The sequence below is a fragment of the Schistocerca piceifrons genome, chromosome 3 (genome assembly GCF_021461385.2).
Source record: "Schistocerca piceifrons isolate TAMUIC-IGC-003096 chromosome 3, iqSchPice1.1, whole genome shotgun sequence".
In the NCBI taxonomy this organism is placed as follows: Eukaryota; Metazoa; Arthropoda; class Insecta; order Orthoptera; family Acrididae; genus Schistocerca; species Schistocerca piceifrons.
In genome coordinates, this window is record NC_060140.1 from 458,297,175 (window position 1) to 458,317,953 (window position 20,779).

At 43.1% G+C, this 20,779-nt stretch overlaps 1 protein-coding gene across 3 annotated transcripts in view; it reads left to right on the forward strand.

Moving 5' to 3' along the window:
• Window positions 1–20,779, forward strand: part of LOC124789342 (acetylcholinesterase-like) — a 137,105-nt gene that overhangs the window by 91,358 nt on the left and 24,968 nt on the right. For 2 of the 3 annotated variants that reach the window (XM_047256663.1, XM_047256664.1), the window contains exons 8-9: window positions 3,296–3,425; window positions 14,471–14,603. In XM_047256663.1, coding sequence (XP_047112619.1) covers window positions 3,296–3,425; window positions 14,471–14,603 — 263 coding nt within the window. The remainder of the gene's footprint in view (window positions 1–3,295; window positions 3,426–14,470; window positions 14,604–20,779) is intronic. The other variant, XM_047256666.1, reaches the window with a different exon arrangement.

Here is a 20,779-nt window from a genome sequence, read left to right on the forward strand (position 1 = left end):
TGGAAATGCAATAAGAATCCGGCACCTGACCCAGAAAGCTCGTTCGGTGGGACTCGCTAACTAGGGCCCAAGCACTGCCAGAAATACAGACCTCGCTGCCAAGATACATTCTGTCTTGCTTCCTGTTACGTGGCTAACGTTAGAAAGAGATCCAGAAACCACTCCTGGTGCATTGGTCGCCGTCTGGTGTTCGTCTGTGCCGCAGTAGCCCCCGAACAACTTCTGCAGCAAACAGGCTGCCTGCGTAACTGGAATGTAGTTTGGGTTGCAGACAAAGTAGGCGCTAACACAATTAACTTAACGCATTACAATGGAAAGAGATGCAACTTACTAGCAAAACTGGCAGGAGAGAACCAACTGAAAGCCGTAGTTACCGGCATCTCACCAACCCAGATTACTTTCACACTTAAGCAAACATCAAAAATAAAACTCAACAGTTCAGAAAAGAAGGAAATGAGTAGGAAGAGAAACAGCTATTTAGAAAATGGCCCTGAAAAAACATAAATTGCATGTGCAGTTGATAGTGATGAAATAGACGGTGCTCTTAAACAAGTGAAAAACCATATGGTACCAAATGTGGGTGGCGAACTAGCAAAATTAAAAGAAAAAACAAATCTGTTTCATGGAAATAGTTGACTCTGCAAAACTACAGAAAGATGTGGAAGGAGGCAATGGTGATTGTAATACTTAAACCAAGGAAAACCACAGACGATCCGAAGAACTGTACATCTATCTCTCTGTTATGTACAACTTACAAACTGTTTGGGTAGTGGCCTCGAGACTACAGCCACTTATCGAAATCCTACCAATCTGGATCACTGTGCATCTCATCAATAAAGAAGGTAACAGCAAGTTGAACCTTAAACTCAGCGGAGAGCCAATTAAACAGGAAAACACAGGGAAGTACTTAGGAGCTAAACTTGACTATACAATTTCCTTCAGGCACCACCTACAGGATGACAATTATCGAACTATGTGAAATAAAATCGTCATAACTTCTGAACGGTTTGCATTAGAACCTTCAAACTGTACGGTTGGCCGCGGGGTATAATGGGAATTAGTATGCGCATTGTTGTTTGGTTTAGCGACGAAGCGCGCTTTCATTTCGGTGTGTTCGGCAACAAGTAAAATTGGCGCTTTTGCGGGCTGAGAATCTGCATTTCGCGATCGAGAAGTCTCTTCACCCTCAATGGGTGACTGTGTGGTGTGCAACGCCCAGTCACGGAATAATGGGTGCGATATTCCTTGATTGAACGGTGACTACCGAACGGTACGTGAAGGCTTTGGAATACGATTTCATCCCCATTACCCAAAGTGACTTTGATTTCGACAACTTGTGGTTCATACAAGACAGAGCTCGACCCCATTGAAGCAGGAGAGTGTTTGATGTCCTGGAGGAGTACTTTGCGGCCCGCATTCTGGCTCGGAAGTGGCATGGGCTTCGATTGGCAGCCACATTCTCCGGATCTGAACACATGCGAGGGGGGGGGGGGGGGGGGGCTATATTAAAGACAAGGTATACAGCAATAATCGCAAAACCATTGCTGAGCTGAAAACAGCCATTCAGGAGGTCATCGACGACATCGATATCCCAACACTTCAGCGGGTCGTAAGGAATTTCGCAATTTTTTCTGTTCCACATTGAAGTGTTGGCAGAAGAGCCAACACCGGGTTGCTAGAGGAGGCCGAAATGCACGCGCTTAATTACACGCAGACTGGCGTGAGGTCTGGAACAGTTAAGGGAATTAATAGTAGCAAATAAAGTACGTAGCTGTTGGAATACTTAACTTTAATCCATAATTGGTGTACATCGCTCTTGACAGTACATTAATAACTATCTCAATAGAACTGGTAATGGCGCCTTGCTAGGTCGTAGCAAATGACGTAGCTGAAGGCTATGCTAACTATCGTCTCGGCAAATGAGAGCGTATTTGTCAGTGTAGCATTCCTAGCAATGTCGGCTGTACAACTGGGGCGAGCGCCAGGACGTCTCTCTAGACCTGCCGTGTGGTGGCGCTCTGTCTGCTATCACTGACAGTGGCGACACGCGTGTCCGACGTATACTACCGGACCGCGGCCGATTTAAAGGCTATCACCTAGCAAGTGTGGTGTCTGGCGGTGACACCACACACGCCATCGCCAATGATGGAAGGCATATCGAACATATCATAACCTAAATCCAAAAATCTGTGGTAACGTTTACATGTCGAGTAAAGTGTGTGCACGGCGTAGTGTGTAACTAATTTACGTTTTTTCATGTAGTTCAATTGGAAGAAGAAAAAGAACACTGAATTCCAGAAACTATAATAACCAAACACTCTGCGCACATCAGCATTTGCACTGGTATCTAGTGCTGCAAAATACTGTACCCCAGTATATGCAACGAACGCCTAACCAATAAGAGTTGATGTAGATCTCAGTGAATCGACGAAGATCATAAGTGGCTCTCCGAAACCGATCCCCAAAACCTGGCTATCAGTGCTAGCAGTATTCAACCACCAAACATCAGACGGGAAGCTGCAATAAAAAAAGAGTCGAAGAAGATATCAAACTAATGCGATCTCCCAATTCATCATCATTTACACACAGAGGATCGACTGAAGTCGAGAACACCTGTCTGGAAAACCACCCAAAGCCTAGAACTTTTGAAGAATAAACGGATTGCCAGGAACACTGGCAAGGAACAAAATGGATTCCTTATTGCTGATGTGATTAAACGACTTCCTGCATCGATCTTCCAAGAAGACTCTGGACAATATTATACTGCAACGGCTGCTGTAAAATGTTTATGAGAAAGTAGGTCTTGCGAATGATCCTTTCTATGAGTGTCGTGAACATGAAACTATGACCCATATTTTAAATTGTGTAATTTACAGTTACATTGGAGACGGAATTAAAGACATCCACAGTGTCTCCAGAGAAGGCCTCTTCAACATATGAAGTCACTAGAAATTGGAATTTTGTTTCTCTGACACATTCCGTTGTTTTTCTTCACTATTCGGTAGTATACCACATGGAAACCGTTCGTTGTAATCCAAATTAATGCCATCATATTGCAATAATGCCATCATATCGTAATTTTTCCTCTTGCAAAATTTGTAATGTTTTTAATTAGGTTACTACCGAAAGATTAAACATGAAGAGTAGCAGTTTCGTGAGAGTTGTCGTCATAATTCGTATAGCTTTTCGCACAAACCAAATTTTTTTTGCACCTAAGTGTTACTACAATATCTAGTTCATTACACATAGTATGCATATCACGATTTCTGCAGTGAATTTGGTTGTATTGCAATAGTTCAGCAACGACCTACGCTTCTTGGAGCCAACTGACGCTCTGGTGAGAAAAGTGACAGAAGTTGCCGACCTGCCAGTCTTCTGCTACGAATTTGACTATCGCGGAGAGCACGTGAACGTCACACAATGGGGTAAGTACGAAGAGGCTACACAAACGTATTTTAGGAGCACGTTATTTTATGTAACATTTCGTTCAATTAGAATGATATTAAGAGATAACAGTTTCAATATATTTCCTCTGAAATTATGCAATAATACTTCCATTTTTTGCACTTATTAGTACTAAGACCTAAGAAAAATTCCGTGTTATTTCAATTTTTCTTTCGTTTCCGAAGGTGCTTGCAGATAAGTTGAGATAACTCACAAATTAAATTAAACGTAACGTGATACTATAATGAAAAATCACTGATTGCTGTTATTCCATAAGACATTATGTCTGTTTTTGCAAAGAAAATCGACTAGTCTATAGTCATTTTTTAACTGAAAGGAAGTTGAACGTGGTCTCTTCCAAGACAGACTCAATAACAGAATGCTTATTTTTCATTTGTGTTTCATCGACAAATCTTCTCTCCGACTTGTACAGTATATAGCAGAATTCTGAGATGCTTCTGATCATATCATACTCAAATAGTTCTCATTTCTGAAAGAGTTTTGCGCACAAATACGTCTTGATATAACATGTGAATGGTGGATGTTTATTACATTTTTTTCCTTTCCGAAAGTTCGTTACTGACAGATCTGTCAAAAGTAAAGAGAAATATGCTCTCTTAGCGGTACTGTCAGTGATACTTCAGTAGCATCAGTAATCATCCAAAAGTGGTTAATTTTAACTCGGAAAGAGCCATGGTGATACAAACTAAATTACGTGATTATTAAACATGATAGTCACCACTTCTGACTGTAAAAGAAATAGTCATTGAGATTGCAAATTCAAGTGTTCCTTAAGCGTGAGAATGAGAAAATTTGAAATTTTGAATGTAAAATTTGGCAGCCGTAAGCGCTAAATACCTTTAATGTTGTTTATCTCTGAATCCTCTATTTCTAGTAATATTAGACACTGTCTGACAAAAAAATAATGCATCCGGAAGACATGGTCGGATGTGAAAATAACTTCGTACACGTACAAACAGTCGGTGCCTAAGTAAATAGTTCTAGATTTGCAATTCTATGTGACAAGTAGCGCGACCACCAGAGCCCATTAGTAATGTTCAAGTTTCTGTTATTACCATGCCTGGTTGGGTACATAATAGAAGTGGTCGACGTCACATGTTGCGCTAACACATCGAAGTAGATATTGTCAGGACCTGGCAGAGTTTGAAAGGGGGCTCTGTTTAGCCGGCTGGTCAAAACGTGCAATATCAAGATTTGTGGGGCATTCGGATGTAACGGTGGCTCGATGTTAGACCGCATGGGAACATGAGACTAGGCACACTCGTCGGCAACGTATAGCCATTACAAGGGCGAATAGCCGTAGGCTTACTACTCACCATGCATAACCCGTGAAATTTCATATCGTTTCCTCTTCCTTTTTACTTTTTGCTGTCATGCACTGTATTAATGATTGTTAGGTTGGAAAAATGCATATTGCCTTTAGTCTGTTGATTACAGACGTTCCTAGCTTAAAACTCATTAATGTAATGGTAACTACGTTGTTTTATAATTAACGTGAAGACTGCTAACAAATCTTCATCAAACTACTGCATTATGAGAATTAGATTCCGCCTGATAAAACAACTAACTTAACCTTCTTATTACCCAAATACGTTGCCCCGTAATGCATTCGTCATCAGTGTTGTCATACTTTATTGATTATAAATACAATATTTTACGGTATAATTCCTGACTAGAAAATTCAATGTACCATTATTTTTTCTGTTTTAATCTGTGACGAAAGTGTTTGTGCGGAACATTAAGATTTTATGTTTTTCATACTCAGGCGGGACCCAGTTTCTTAAATTTAGACATAAGCTGCGCCTCTCCTCCTTGTCTTGGCGTTCTGTCAGTAAGGATCGATGACATCGTGGAGAGGCATGAGGTGCACACATAACCGCCGGGCAGCATATTTGTAAAATTAGACGACTGATAGAGAGCGTGTTGTACCTGCAGTTGCACATGTCACGTGTCTATTGAGGTATCTTCTATAGAGACTAAGAGACCGGTAAGCCAGACCATTACGACAAGTTGATTAATAGCATGTTGGTCCACATCTGGAACGCAGTTCAACAACGGCTCTACGTGAAGTGAATTCCAGAAGTCCTTGGTAGGTTTCCGGATCTGTACACACAGGTCACGCAATTCCCGTAAATTGAGAGCAAGCGACCAGTAACGTCCCAGGTGTGTTCCATTGGGTCCAGATCAGACAAGGTTAGGGACCAATACATCAGCGTTAGCCCGCTATCGTGGTCCTCAAACCACTGTATCATGATTGCGGCCTTGTGGCACGGACAGCTACCTTCCTGGAAGGCGCCACCGCCGTCGGGAGAGACATCAAGCATGAAGCGGTAGAGGTGGTCTGCACTAATGTTCACGTAGTTCATAATTGTGAAGGTGTCTTTGATTACTACTACAGATCTCATGGAAACACAGATTAATGTCCCCCATAGCATAAAACTACGCCCATCAGCGAGCGTCCGTGACGTGGTGCATGAGTCGAGCAGCCATTCGCCCGGAATCACGAGGAATGTGATCCACCTCCTAGACGACACGTTTCCGTTGATTAACGGACGAGTTTCGATTACCTGCTTCCCACAGCAATCGTAATTGAAGATATTGTTTGGTCAACATTTCAACACGCCTGGGCCGCCTTGCGCGGAGGCCCATGTCCAACAATGCACTTGAACGGTGTGCTCCGAACTTTGACTGTACGACCTTTCCACTCTGTCGTCAGACCTGTGATAGACCACCGCCTATCCCGCTTTAAAGAGCGGACAACTCTCCGAACTTCACGTTGTCTCCTACTTTAATCGTTCTTCAGCCGCTTGCTCACGACAGCTGCACGCGAAAAACTGACCAGCTTCGCCGTCTCCTACATGCTACATCCCAGGCGCCTGGCCATAATAATCTGCCCTTTGTCAGAGGCACTTACGGCAGTTGATTTCCCCAATCGCGATTGTAATGATTCCTCGCTCGTCTCTGCTCCGCTTATACACCAAGCGAGGTGGTGCAGTGGTTACCACAATGGACGCTCATTCGGGAGGACGGCGGCTCAGGCCCCCGTCCAGCCATCCAGACTTAGGTTTTCGGTAATTTCTCTAAATCGCTCCAAATAAATACCGGGATGGTTCCTTTGAAAGAGTATGGCCGATTTCCTTCCCCATCCTTCACACAATCTGAGCTTGTGCTGCGTCCCTAATGATCTCGATGTCGGCGGGACGTTAAACCCAATTTTCCTTCCTTCCCTCTGCTTATATAATTTCTGTACCGCGTCGCTTATCCAGAGTGCCACCAGGCAGCGTTTACTCTTGCGGCGGCCAATGGTCATAATATTTTGTCTCATCAGTATTAATTTCGATTTGAATTTATAGGATAATTCATTCGTATGGGTTTAGTTTACGTTTAAGAGGTCTAATTAATTTAGTCTTTTGGACGCGAAGCTGTTTACTCCAAGACTATTAAAACACACAACAGTATCCATACAATCGCTAAATAAGAAGATATTAGGTATGTAATACAGATATGCAGGGTATTAGATAATGAAACATTGCTGTTGCGAACTACATGTATTGGAAACATCGATGAACAGCAAGACAGAATCCCTACAATGATTAACTGAGAAGAAAGAAAATACTTACCATCTGCTCAGACATCAAAATTGTGGTAGGCTTGTTGCCTTGGTACCATTAAACTTACCTGTTCTTCGGGAGATGACTAGTCAGTGCTATACAGTGAGACAAGTGCTTATAAAAGTCAATGGATTCCCATATCCGGGAAGAGGCTGCAGCGTGGTATACAGAGGCAGGTAGGGGCGAATACTGGGATGCTGCCTAGCATCTATAACCAGAGCAACCAGTGTGGCTCGCGTCAACATAGAAGTGCGATTAATCTCAGATTATCAGTATAAAGACCCGTGATGCTGTCAGCAGGCGAGTGTGGACAAGATGGTGCTAGACATTCGCAGGTATACCATCACAAAGTAGCAGCGGCTAGTAAGGTATCTTCACTCTTCCTCGCCCTCAACATGACAGCCCTCCAATGACGTCCTTGTCTTGGATTATCGTTGATAAATTCTCCAACCAATGGGGCTCGGTATTACAAACTCGTGGCTTTCATTAGGTCTTCTAGGTTCCAACTCTGTTCATCCGTCAAACGACAAATTCCACCCCAAACACGTTGGCAACGGAAATTTCTAGGTTTAGCTGCAAAGTACTTCTAGGATCAATAGGCTGCGTTCGATTCTTTGTTTTCTAGTGTCGCTTTTTGTGATTTTGTTCCATCCAACCACATTCGTTCTTCAGAGACCGACGTAAACAAAATTCAAGTAGACGGACAAGGGTTCAGTGTGGTATACCAAGAACACGTCTGCGGTAAACAACTGACAAACAGATATCCGGCCATTTCCCGGAAGGCATCATCATGTTACGATTTCTATTCATATGAATCGTAGAATTTCTCTATAATCGTGTGCAACTGTATCGTATGCAAATAAAATCATTTGTGTATCAGATCACTATACTCTTACATTTACCATCACATACTTACATTCCTATTCCGGGAGCAGAGAATTTCTTAAAGCAAGAAAGTCTGCACGGACCTCTGAAAGTAGGAACTGTATCAAATCCCTTTCCGACACAACCTGTCATACATATCGGCCGTTTGATCAGCACAGTGGAAGAACTGCATTGGACACCAGCAGCACGAGTTGAACACAAGTCGTCGGTCATGTAATTCTGCTTGCCTGCAGGGCACTCCTGAATTTCTGCCAGACGTAGGTACTGACAGTAGTTGAAAGTCTGGTACGGATAGGGTAGGAGATACGTCAATGAGTGGAAAGTTTCATGGTTGTGACCCAGTGGATACAAAGTGCTTGCAGACACTGTAACATTAGTAACAGTTGCCCTCTCTTCCATTCTAAACTAGTATTTGTATTAGTTTCAATAAATTGCATCCTTCCTCGACTGTGAATTCTATTTTGTTTATTGGGAGTTTTAAGTACTCAGTAATGTTCTTGTCGATAAACTATAACGAACAATACATTGCACAATAGCATCTGTAAAATCCTAGCTGTTTTTTGTTGTACTTTCCAAACCTATAAAGTTGGACGAAAAATTTATGTAGTTGTGCCACTTGACTCTTCCAAATTATTTATAAGTATTAAAAACGTCATCTTTTGGTAGCCAGAACAGAGTTGTAATGTGTGTATTTTTCATGATTTATTTCACATGTCTATGAAATTGAAAACATTGTAACATTTTGTGAGAGAAAAGGTATAAGGATCTTTTACTTAACTTTTGTACACTGTAAAACCACCTTAAAGCGACCACCTGTCAAAACCTGAATAACCAGCTTTTGCAGCGCCGACCACAGCGTGATGTGCAGGAAGAGTGGATGGGATTCTAGAAGATATCGACAGGGATGTGGAGCCATGCCGACTCCAGTGTCGTTGCCAGCTGCGCTAGGTTTCTCGGTTGAGGATCTATGGCGCAAACAGCTCGGGTGGTGTGATTCCGTAGATTCTCGACTGAGTTTTTCCGGGGAGCCTGGTCAAGGGAGTACGGTGAACGGCCTGGTACTCTTCGAACAACGCGCATACAATGCCAGCTGTGTGACACGTGGCATTGTCCTGCTGGTAGATACCATCGTGCCGAGGATAAATATGGTTCAAAGGGCTCTGAGCACTATGGAACTTAACATCTGTGGTTATCAGTCCCCTAGAATTTAGACCTACTGAAACCTAACTAACCTAAGGACATCACACACAGACATGCCCGAGGCAGGATTCGAACCTGCGACCGTAGCTGTCACGCGGTTCCAGACTGAAGCGCCTAGAACCGCACGGCCACACCTGCCGGCGAGGATAAATAAACTGCATATAGGGGTTGACACGGTCACCAAGGATAGATGAATTCTTGTGTTGAACCATCGTGCCTTACGGAATGACGAGATCATCCAGAGAATTCCGCAACATTCTCCAGACCATAACGCTCCATCCTCTGACCTGCAACCTTCCGATGATTGTTGCAGGAAGTCTGTTTTCAGACGTTTCACACCATACACTCCAACGGCCATGTGTCATTTGAAACGGCCACCTGTCGCCACTCGGTGGACGTCCAATGGCACCGACAGGTGCATGATCCAGGTGTCTGCTGCGGAGGCCGATACTTAGCAACGTTCGCAGAACGATTGGGTGCATGATCCAGGCTCCTGCAGCGGAGATCCACAAATAGCAACGTTCGCCGAAGGATCGTTGAGAAGACGCTATTGGCAGCCCTTTGGTTCATCTAGCCCGTCAGCTGCTCAACAGTTGCAAGTCTAGTAGGCCATACATAATTCCCCAGCCGTCGCTAGCTTCTGTCATTTATGGCTCACGGTGCACCACAGTTGGCTTGGCGTCAGTTCTGAATTGTGCCACTTTGCCATACACGCTATACTTTAACGACGGCGGGATACGAACAGTTTACAAACATAGCCATATTGGGAATGCTTCCATCTTAACCCGAGGGCCAGTGATCATGACGTTTTGGACATCGGGGAAATTACTCTGTTTCCGTATTACGACAGGAACTGCATTGTTTTTCCGTGTTGAAGCTGTGAGGACAGGTCGCACACGCCAACACGTCCGCGCAGCTGCGATACAAGCCACCAGCGAGAACTGCCGGGGCGACCGAGCGGCAGACGGCGTCGCGGCACAGTCCTCAATCGGACCCGCTCACGGCAGGCGCCCACCGAGTCGTGCTTGGGTAGCTCAGTCGAACGGTTCAGCCATGCTGAGAAGGGGTCGTGCGCGGGGCTCTGTGCGACGCTCCACAAGCGGGCCGTTGTTTACTTGGCTCACGGTGTATTGCAATGTAAGCGGATCACTTCGAACGACGATTGCGCTTTCTTATAGAAAGGCCACGATTAAAGTAACGTTCCATGCCCAGTACTCATGACCTAAGGCATACGAAGTAGAGCGTTTCCTGCGTGAAGAAATGCATGTCGATCCACTGGAACTTGTCGGTATACATCTTTCGTTCGTCTCCAGCACAGTTTACCTGAACTTGTCGGCTAAGCAGCGTGCGAACGACTTCTTCGCCGTTCCACCGATGAATACAGTTTTTACCACTCGGATGCCAACATGGGTGTAGTGACTGTCGACCATGCATGACTCGTAGTTCGGAACATACGAGTCTTCGAGCTGCCGTTTGAATTTCCGGCCACGGTTTTCGTGAACGCACTGCAGCCTTACAGGGAATTATTAAGTCACGTGGAAGGAAAGTGGCCTACGTTCGAAACGCTTCATGTACTGAATGGAGTGCGTCAGATGCGAATCGAACTGCGTAAACACATCCCATAGTACGTGACCGTTGGTGGCTGTCGAGAGATCGTCATTTATGACGCTCAACCACGTTCTTGTTCAGGGTGCTGGCAGGAAGGGCATATACGTTCTGAATGTCTGCAGCGACGCCTCTTCCAGATACCATGTGTAGACACGACGACTCCATCGCAACCGACAACGCTGCCTATTACATAAGTCGAGGCAGCGAGGAACATGTCGGAGGCGGACGTTGTTCCTTTCCATTTGCGACCCCCGCAGGCCCGGTTTCCGCGCCCACGACGACGCAGCCTCCATCGGTACCGTCGCCGTCTTCGACAGCAGCGACTACGTCTCCACCCCAGCTGTATGAGTCAGGAGAGCATCAGAAAATCGATTCGAGCTCGGACACGGACATGTGGGAGGCGGCTACTGTGTGTCGCGATCCACAGGACGCGGACACGCGTTCCCGCAAGCAGAAGTCGCCCAAGCCACGAAAGAAGGCTGTCTGCAGGAAATGATTCGTGAGATGGTGACACGTTGCAGGAGGATGAGGAAAATCCATCTGCGGCCAGGCCTGTGGACCTCACTCCAACGGTTCCCGGTTCGCTGCTGGCAACGTCCGCCCAACGACAAAACCAAGTTGACGATAACTCATCTCACCGACGAGCCCCCTGGCGATTTTGCGGTTAAGACATCGGATGAACTTCATGCGTCGCCTAACATACCACACCTCTACCTTGGTGACTGGGCGTCCGAGATGGAAAGAATGATATCAGACTTGATCGACAACCAGATGCCCGCGGCCGGCGGATCGGCGGACGATAATCTTGTCTCAGCCGATCAATAATACAGACGGTGCGTGTGACAGGGACGGTCAGACGGACGATGAGAAGTATACTGGCTTATACGACTGCAGGATACGTCATCGCACTATAAAATGACCCAGGTGTATCGGATAGGTACAGTCAATGTCAACGGTATTAGTTCCAGGATCAAAACTCATTTGTTAAAGGATATAATTAGGGCGGCGGACATTGATATCGTGTTTCTTCAAGGGATACAGCCTGAGCTGCGCCTGGATGTTTATGGATACGAGTTTTACGTCAACCCAACATCTGACGGTGGTGGTGGTGGTACGGCCATACTACTACGCGATGGCATCGAACCAACGGATATTCAGTTTTTGCCATCAGCGAGAGGCATTGCGCTCACCATCGGTGCAGTCCGCCTTGTGAATCTGTATGCCCCGTCTGGTACCGCGCAGCGTAGAGAGCGAACAATCTATTACCCCACTGAGGTGGCTCCATTGTGTCAAGGCGCTACAGAGCACCTGGTGGTGCGCGGGGACTATAAAAGCGTCTTTCGCCCTGAGGATCAGATCCCTCACCATGCCCCATGTCCAGCCCTTCGTGCTATGGTCAGAGATCTCGCTCTGCATGATACACGTACGCTAATTCATTGTGACCGACGCGGATACACACACTTCACCAGCCACTCGGCCAGCAGGTTGGACAGTATTTATATCTCCCGGGTCTTCGGGCTGCAACTGTCGGTGCTGAGCTGTGGTCCACTGCATTCGCCGACCATCAGGCCTTAATCTGTGCCGTGACTCTGCCACAACAGAGGACCTTGGACTCTTAACGTTAACATTCTCCGCGAAGAGGCTTAGCGTGTAGCCGTCATTGATACCTGGCACAAATGTGAGAGACGGTGTCATACATATGATTCCACGACAAGATAATGGACATACTGCGTCAAACCAGCTCTTCGCCGCACGCTCATGGCGTATGGGCGAGACAGGGCGCTTTTGGCTCCTATCCACCTCTGAGTATTACCACACGGTCTTGCGGGAACTAGCGTCGGAACAACCTTGGCCGCTGTCGACACCGACATGCAGTGTTTCATTTGTGGTACGGCTACCGACTGCTGGCTCCTCACACGGCGCATGTTGGCATTGTTGCTGCGACGGACGCCTCAGTCCTTAGAGCCCACCAAGCTGATCCATCCCGACGTCACTTACTTCCCTGCTACTCGTCATAACGCCACGGTTTGGGTTAAGGGTATGGCATTGTCATACTTTTTTAATGAGAGTGTTTCAGGATTGTTAGATTACTGGCAATATTTAACGAGTAACTACACGATTTTATGGTGCAAAGCGTCATATGGTACGCTCTTTGAGAATACTTTGGGGTCGTCGTTTACGCGCCCTCCAGACCACTGGGGTGTACCGGGTGTGAGAATAGACTGAGATATCGCACATTATGGACTGATGAGAGACATCAACGGTAATTATAGGGTGTTTCACCCTCACTGAAGAAGAAGACGACCAGGACATCCCAGCGTCTAGCTTCTGTGGACACTCCCGAGAAAAAAAAGATAGAACAGAAAAGAATTACAAATAAAAACATAAGAACAAATGTACAACAAATAAAATATTGTACCCCTTTCTTTATCCTTTTCTTTTTTGTAATAAAATGTTCAAAGGCATATTTAAGTTTTGTTCGTTGACGGAGCCTGAAGTGGTGGCGCACGACCGTTCTACTTAGCTTTAGGGTGAAAGTGGCGGTGACACTAGGTTTGTTTTTAGGTTAGGTAGGTTTTTGGGGGTTGTTTGGGTGATAGGGGCCAACGCCTGAAGTGGAAGAGGTCTAAACACTATCATTTAAAAAGAAAGAACAAAAACAAAATAAAAATAGAGAAAGGGGGTAGACTAAAAGAGAAAGTCGGTAGAGCACTTGCCAACGAAAGGCAAAGGCCCCGAGTTCGAGTCTCGGTCCCGTACACAGTTTTAATCTGCCAGTAAGTTTCGTACCAGCATACACCCCGCTGCAGAGTGAGGATTTCATTCTGGAAACTTTTGCAATACCTGCAGTTCAATAAATTTTCTAATTTGGAAAACTGCACAAGTCTTACACAACGTAGCGTTTTTATCCGCATATCTGAATTTGATTTTATTTTACATCTTGGATGCTCTATATTTAAGAACAACTTCAGAGTATTCTTTCAAATTTCAGGTGGTAATAACTAATAGAAGAACTGAAAACGATTTTGCTTTAAGTAAACCTGGATTAACAGAGATTATGTTACGTCGTCCTGTAGTGTTTAATTTAGACCAGTGTAAAAGTTCTATCAGTGTTACTCAAATTCTCTTAGTTTTATACATTCACCATTTGGCTTATATATGAAGAAACTAGTTAGTGACATCTAACGATGTTAACACACAATGTATTGGAACATCGCCCTTACACTGCTAGGTGGACCCTAAAATCTAGAGGCCACGGGATTCAACTTGATTTATGGAAATATGATGTAACTAGGTATTTATGATCTACGATTAACTTTATGTTTAAAGGTGCAGTTATGCTCTTGTTTATAATTTTCGAATGCGTGACGGTTGTAAATATATTAACTTGTATATGCACTTTGCTTGTTTTGCGTCAGTCAATTGTTATCGCCTGACGATGACCTAAGAAAGTGAATCAGTCCCTGGATACATTAAACTCTTTCAAGTTTAGGCAAAACTTATTTATATTGGCCACCCCTCCCAAAATTATGTTCATTACGTCTGTTCGGTCTGATAAATATACCCCAGTAATTAAAATAGATGAAAAGAATGTTGCACAAAACATGTTTTAGATAGGCACCGTAATTTAGAGCAACACTTAGCCTCCATTCCGGAATTAATTGAGAAGGTTAGAAACTTGCAGTTTCCAATTTTTTCAGGCGTGAAACATTCTGGTGAGCTGCCGTTCCTCTTCCTCAGGGAGGATACTGAGTACAACTTCGATCCCGTGTCAGAGGAGGAGCAAGTGCGTCGAAGGGTACTTCGATATTGGACCAATTTCGCTAAGTATGGGTATGTTGAGTATCAGGTTGTACAGTCTTTGTCTTACCGTAAAGAAATAACATACACTAAGCTTCCGTGAATAACATTCATGTGATATGAAGTGATACGGAAAGTCCACGCGTGGTTTTAAAACTTGTAGGATAACATGCTGATTCTTTTCCTTTTCGCTCAATATCTTAGAAACTTTTCGAATTATGCAAGCTAATCAAGTTGTTTTATTTGAAGTTTTTAAATTCATTTTTATAGCTCCCCAATCACTTCCTGGAAAAGGAACTAATAATGGGGGACGAAAATATTGACAAACTGGAACACTGAGATGTGCGTGAATAGCTTAACTGATGAAGGTTTTCCCCGCTAATGTCAACAGTTAGACAGAAGTGCGATTCAGCACAGTGTTAGAGTCTGTCAGAAAATTATGATAATCATTTCACCGGACGTTATTATATGACTAACAAAAACTCGGAACAACAGAGTTACTTGCCGCTGTCCCTTTTCAAAGTTTACAGAGCGAGAAGGTATACGCCAGTGTTAGGAAAGCAGGCTCCTGATGAGTCATTATGCAGGTGGTCAGGACACAGGACCCTGAGAGGCCTTTCAGATTCAGAGTTCCTGTGATATTCCTAATTTCCATGAAGCGACTTTCACGATGGTTCCTCAGCCAAGGACATAATACTTATAATAGCAGGCTCTTATTTGTCTCGTTTGATTTGTACAGAACGACAAGCATGCCAATGTTACCTAATGTTTTCATACTTGGTATTGCTGTCTCGCCTGCAGTGGCTCAAGCTAAGACATACGAGCTATATTAAATGAAATTTAAATCAGGCACAGATGCTGGCTATATCAATCAAACAGTAGCTCTCTGTTAACAAAATAATAGCCTAAGGCGGCAGGATGTTAATATTTGCTGCCTCCAATAGCTACATTATGATGCACTACATGTTATATTGCAACCGACATCGCCTTTACAAGTATGGTAATGTCCGCAGTGTCTAAACCACACATGTAAAGGTCGCTCCACGAACGTGTAGTATTCTGAGCATATTTCCCTGATTTTTGCCTTGTTGACTGTAGACTCCTGATCACCATTACCTGTAACTATTTAACCAACAGAGTGAAATGAACCTACAATAAGCAGCGTCAACCACAGTGAATGCAACAATGTTCTGGCTGTCGTTTCCATATCTCAAGTTCCAAATGTTATTAATTGATTTCACATTTAAAGACAGATGCGGATAGTCTGACGGTTTCATGATCGAGCGTGTTGTACGTAATTCACTCAGGTTATTAAAATTCGCACTGACTAGAATGTTACTCAATCCTTGCTTACTTTCACCAGAAAGTAAATCACTTTCAAAGCTAACACGATTTTGACTGCTCATAAGAAGCGAGTGAAGACACTCAGAGCAACCCAGAATTAACGACGAAATACAAGAGTACAGCTGAAGTCGCTCTTTTCTCTTCTTGAGAACACACTGTCAGGGAGTATGTAAATGATTAGAGTTGCAGTCCTCTGTGCAAGCAGAGTACCAACCAGAGTGCATTACTGTTGTTCAAGTTTAGAGTTTTTACCAGGCCTGATAGGGTATATGGGAGAGGGGGGAGGGGGGGAGGAGGGGAGCGTGAACAGTGTTAGATGTAGAGTGAACATGCAAAGGAGACAAAGATGGCGCGTACTCGTATGAGACAGCGTTATCAGCACGTGATAGAATATGGAGCCTCACTGTGGGTCTCCACTTGGCCAGCCAGTCGAGTCGTTCAGTGTCCAGATTTGTGGTGCATTCGGATATGACAATGGCTTGATGTTGACTTTATGGCAACGTGAGGGATGGCACATTCGTCAAGGTATTGGTCGACGACGTCTGGTCACCACAAAGGAGGATAGCCGTCTTATGCACCAAACTTGTCATTGTCCCTTCACATCTGCTCCCTCTATCCGAGAACAATAAATGGACTCCCTGTCACATTCAGTGTCGTCCAGAAGCACTGGTTGGAGACAGCAACAGCCGGGCCTTAGGTAGGTGGCTGATAATATCAGAAAACAAACGACGCTGTTTGGCGCTGAAGTTGCTCTTTGCTCTTTTTGAGAACTGCTGTATAGGAAACTTATTGCCACAGAACGGCGACGGCCTGGTGGGATATAATGAGATATCCGAACACATGGTCCACTGAATAGAGGGACTGGCCGTCGCTACTGGTTCCTGGACACCGGAGGCTGTGACGGTACGTTCAACTCCGGAAGGCTTTAACGGCACTGGGGCTAGGCGCATGAATAGTTCGGGCCGAAAGTGTAATGCGTGATATGGATGAAATGCCCTTTGTGTACAGTAGGGGCACTATGCCTTGTAAACGCTCTAATTTTTTTTTGTCAGTGCACATCAACTGAATTAGTAAGATATATAGTTGGAGAAGATAAAAATGAAACAAACCGAGGAAATGCCCATCTTCCATTTGTGGATGCCGAACCCGTATTTTTGGACAGGAGGATGGATGACCAGTTCCTTTCCTTTGGTACTTTGGCTTTCAATGAATGTGGTTGTCCAGCTCAGAACTCTGTTGTCCTTGCTCAGGTCTCAGCAAAAAATAAAAAGTCAAGCCGCCACCAGCTCAAAGGTTGTTTTCAACACCACCGTGCTTTAGAAGCGTGGTACTGCTAAAGGTAGTGCTACATTGTCTTTCTCCCACCATTAAACTGTCTTACTTAGAGTTATCAGGGGATTTACATTTTAACACAGACTCCGAACGACAGTGCAGCTTGACATTTTTGAGGTGAAAGAGAAGAAAAGTGAGAGAAAAGAAAATCTTGAGGTCGATTGGGAATTTGCTGCTGACACTTATCAGCGGAGTCAACGGCGTACACGTACACAGCACGTACTATGGGGGACCCTTATATGAACATTCGGTACCATGCTATTACGTATTACACGATACACATTTCATAGTACAGTAAATGTAAAAATACAACTTTTAGTGCTCTATATTGTCTCAAGTAGCATTGTACAAATGATATGCAAAATTTAACACACCTTTTTAGCCAACTACAGTTCATTTAAATGCAGGTAACAAGAATCTTTATTTAGTGGAAAAGTATCTTATTGTAATCATCAGTGTGACGAATTTACAGAAAAACTATTATTTCACTTGTGTAACTATCAGACAGTAATCATTTAGAAATGTTGGTGTAAAAATCAGTTCAGTCATTAAACTGGAAATTAATTCTCAAAATTCGATTATTTCATAAAACGCGAAAATTAATGTTTTGAGCAGATTTATGGCTAACTGATGCAGTGAAAGTTACATTCAACCTCAAGAGATTATGTTTCTATAAAAATTCAAATCAGATTCATTGAAATTAATTCTGTACTTTCGAGTTCTAGAACTTTCTGTCATGAAGAAACTATTATTTTCATCATTTGGTCAAGACGAGGTTATTTTGTATAATTTTAACCTCAAAATCTATTTTCACATTATGTAAAGTACTCCAAACTATGTTAGCAGCAAAATTCCTTTTTTTTATATCAAGTACTGTTAGTCACACTTCTCAATCAGAATTTCGATACTAAATTTGAAACGCAATTTTAGAAATAACATATTGTTATAATCAGTCATTTATTATCTTCAAAATTATAACTGAAATTTCTTATGAAACAATCGATTTTAATAGTAACTCAATTTATGTCACTTTGTTGAAGAATACTTTCAAAGAACTTGTAGTGTTAAGAAACTATGCAAGCAGTGAGCCTAACAGCTGAAGGGTGGCAGCAGACCGGCAGTAGAGTGGCAGTGGAGTGGCAGTTGTTTTCAGTTACTTCAAGTACATGATCTGTAAAATCAGTTTTCTTAGCTGTGCACTGTACGAATGTTCTGGACAATATAAACATCAACACAAAATGTTAACTATGCGTTGGTGTAAACAATTAACTTTTAAAATTGACTCTTGTGATTTCTGCAGTAAAGCAATTAATATTTTCCACTCCAATTAATGTCGAATGGCGGAGAAAAGTCGTCGAAACCAACAAGATAAGTACACACTCTCAATAATTTAATTGACCTTAACACAGACCCTTAATCTACGAGTATGTTAAACAAACTGAAACGTCCCCTTTGAACAATTCTACATGACTGTGCTTAAACTGACACACAATATTTTGTTAGCGCAACGCAATCTGACTTTCAAAATTCCCTACAAAAGAATGGCCCTGACTAACATTAAACTATACCTTTCACAAATCACTTACCTCACAAAAATCTTCGCTGCTCAAGCTACTGGAATACAGCGAGCGCCACTACTGCCAGCTAAATAAAAGATTCAAACTATGGAAGGCACTAACTACTGATAGGGATAGTTAGCAAATGGAAGATATTAATAGAGAACAAACAATGTATTTACCTTGATATCATCATATATAAATATAGCAGTTCATGACAAATTTCAAAACTCCGCCATCTCTCTCCCCACATCCACCACTGCTGGCGGCTCACCTCCAACTGCGCAATGCTACGCGCTGTTCACAGCCAGCTGCCTAACACTACAATGGCGAGTATTACAACAATGCAAAGCAGCCACAGACTGCACACAGCACAGCCAGTGATTTTCATATTGAGCGCTACGTAACGTTGCCAATAAGAAAACATAAACAGCCTACTTACATAGCCCCCATGCTCCCCACAAAAAATTTTTACAAATGGTGTTGGGCACTGGCCAATACAGATTTGAAAAAATTTTTCATAATTGCAATAACAAAGATATCAAATGCACACACTTATTGATACAATGTTGGTCAAAAGCTAAAAATTTCTGACAGTCCATAAAGAAAGTCCAGATTGTTCATCACAGTAAAAATGCAGAGTTTTTCTCAAAGTCTGAGCAGTAAAAGAAAATGCACACAGAAGTAGTGGATTTCCATGCAGTCTTGAAGAAGTAATGTTGTCCTTCCAACGGAAAGACAGTGCTGACTCGACATGCAGACAGGTAATGGGCCACAACAGAGTAAACCCACAGCAGAGTCAGTCGACGTTTTGAAGAATATTGGTAGTTAGGTCATCACAGAGCAGACCCACTGTAGTCCTGGTAGAAATTATGGTATTGGTGGGCCGCCAGAGGTGCAGACCCACTGCAGTCCTCGTAGAAATAATGGTATTGGTGGGCCATCAAAGATGCAGACCCACTGTAGTCCTTGTAGAGATGGCTAGCAGCAGGTGCACAATCACCATCGAAGATTCTTGCGGAGAATATAGCAAGTCCATAACCACCACTTGTGCACTCACAAAAATTTTTTTGGAAATGTCTTTAGAACCAGCAATGCTGTTATCCAGTCCCTTGCTGAATTATTAACACACGTGCAAACACTATCAGTCACTACTTCTCACATATTGTCCATATACTATGACCAACAGAAACGTGTGCAGTGAAATGTAACTTACAAGTTAATAATAAGATGAACTGGTGTCAATTACAATTTTATAACATGAGAATACAATTACAAAGGTACAAAATACATCACTAAAAACATAATAATAGAGATAACATTTGTAGTAATAGGGGCTTTACAACAGAATAGAAATAAACATATACATCAGTGTTACAGGAATTATGACATGAGTACATACATAAAAGATCAGAATAACTTTCGAAACATCAACTTCACACATGAGCATTAAACAGAACAGAGTAAATAATGTCTAAACATCTTTACAAAGTAAATAACACATTATTAATGCCAATTGTATTTGAGGATAACAGTATTCCTCATCATAGTGAATGTAACTTAGTATTAGAAGAGAAAAAGTTCTATGAAACAGTACACAGAGACAGGAAGAAAACAAATACACAAGGGTACACAAACATATAGTGGGATAACACAAAAGTGAAAGGACAGGGTTTGTTTTACTGCAGTATTTTGCATGGAGATCTCCCTTTGTTCATCATTATTCCAAAAAAGTCCTATCTAAGCCTGCTTTCTGTATTCTGTTCATATTTCTTTCAAAATAATTATTTCTGATTGTACAATACTCATTTGGGCCCAAATCTTTTTCATATAACTTCGCAATGCATTCTTTACCTATTCTCCATAGTCAGTTTCGTATATAGTCTACCCCCTCTTAAGCTAACTTAAATCTACTGAGCTCAGATGCTAAACTAAGGGACGAGGCAATGCAGCAGCACATAAAACAATTAATATAAA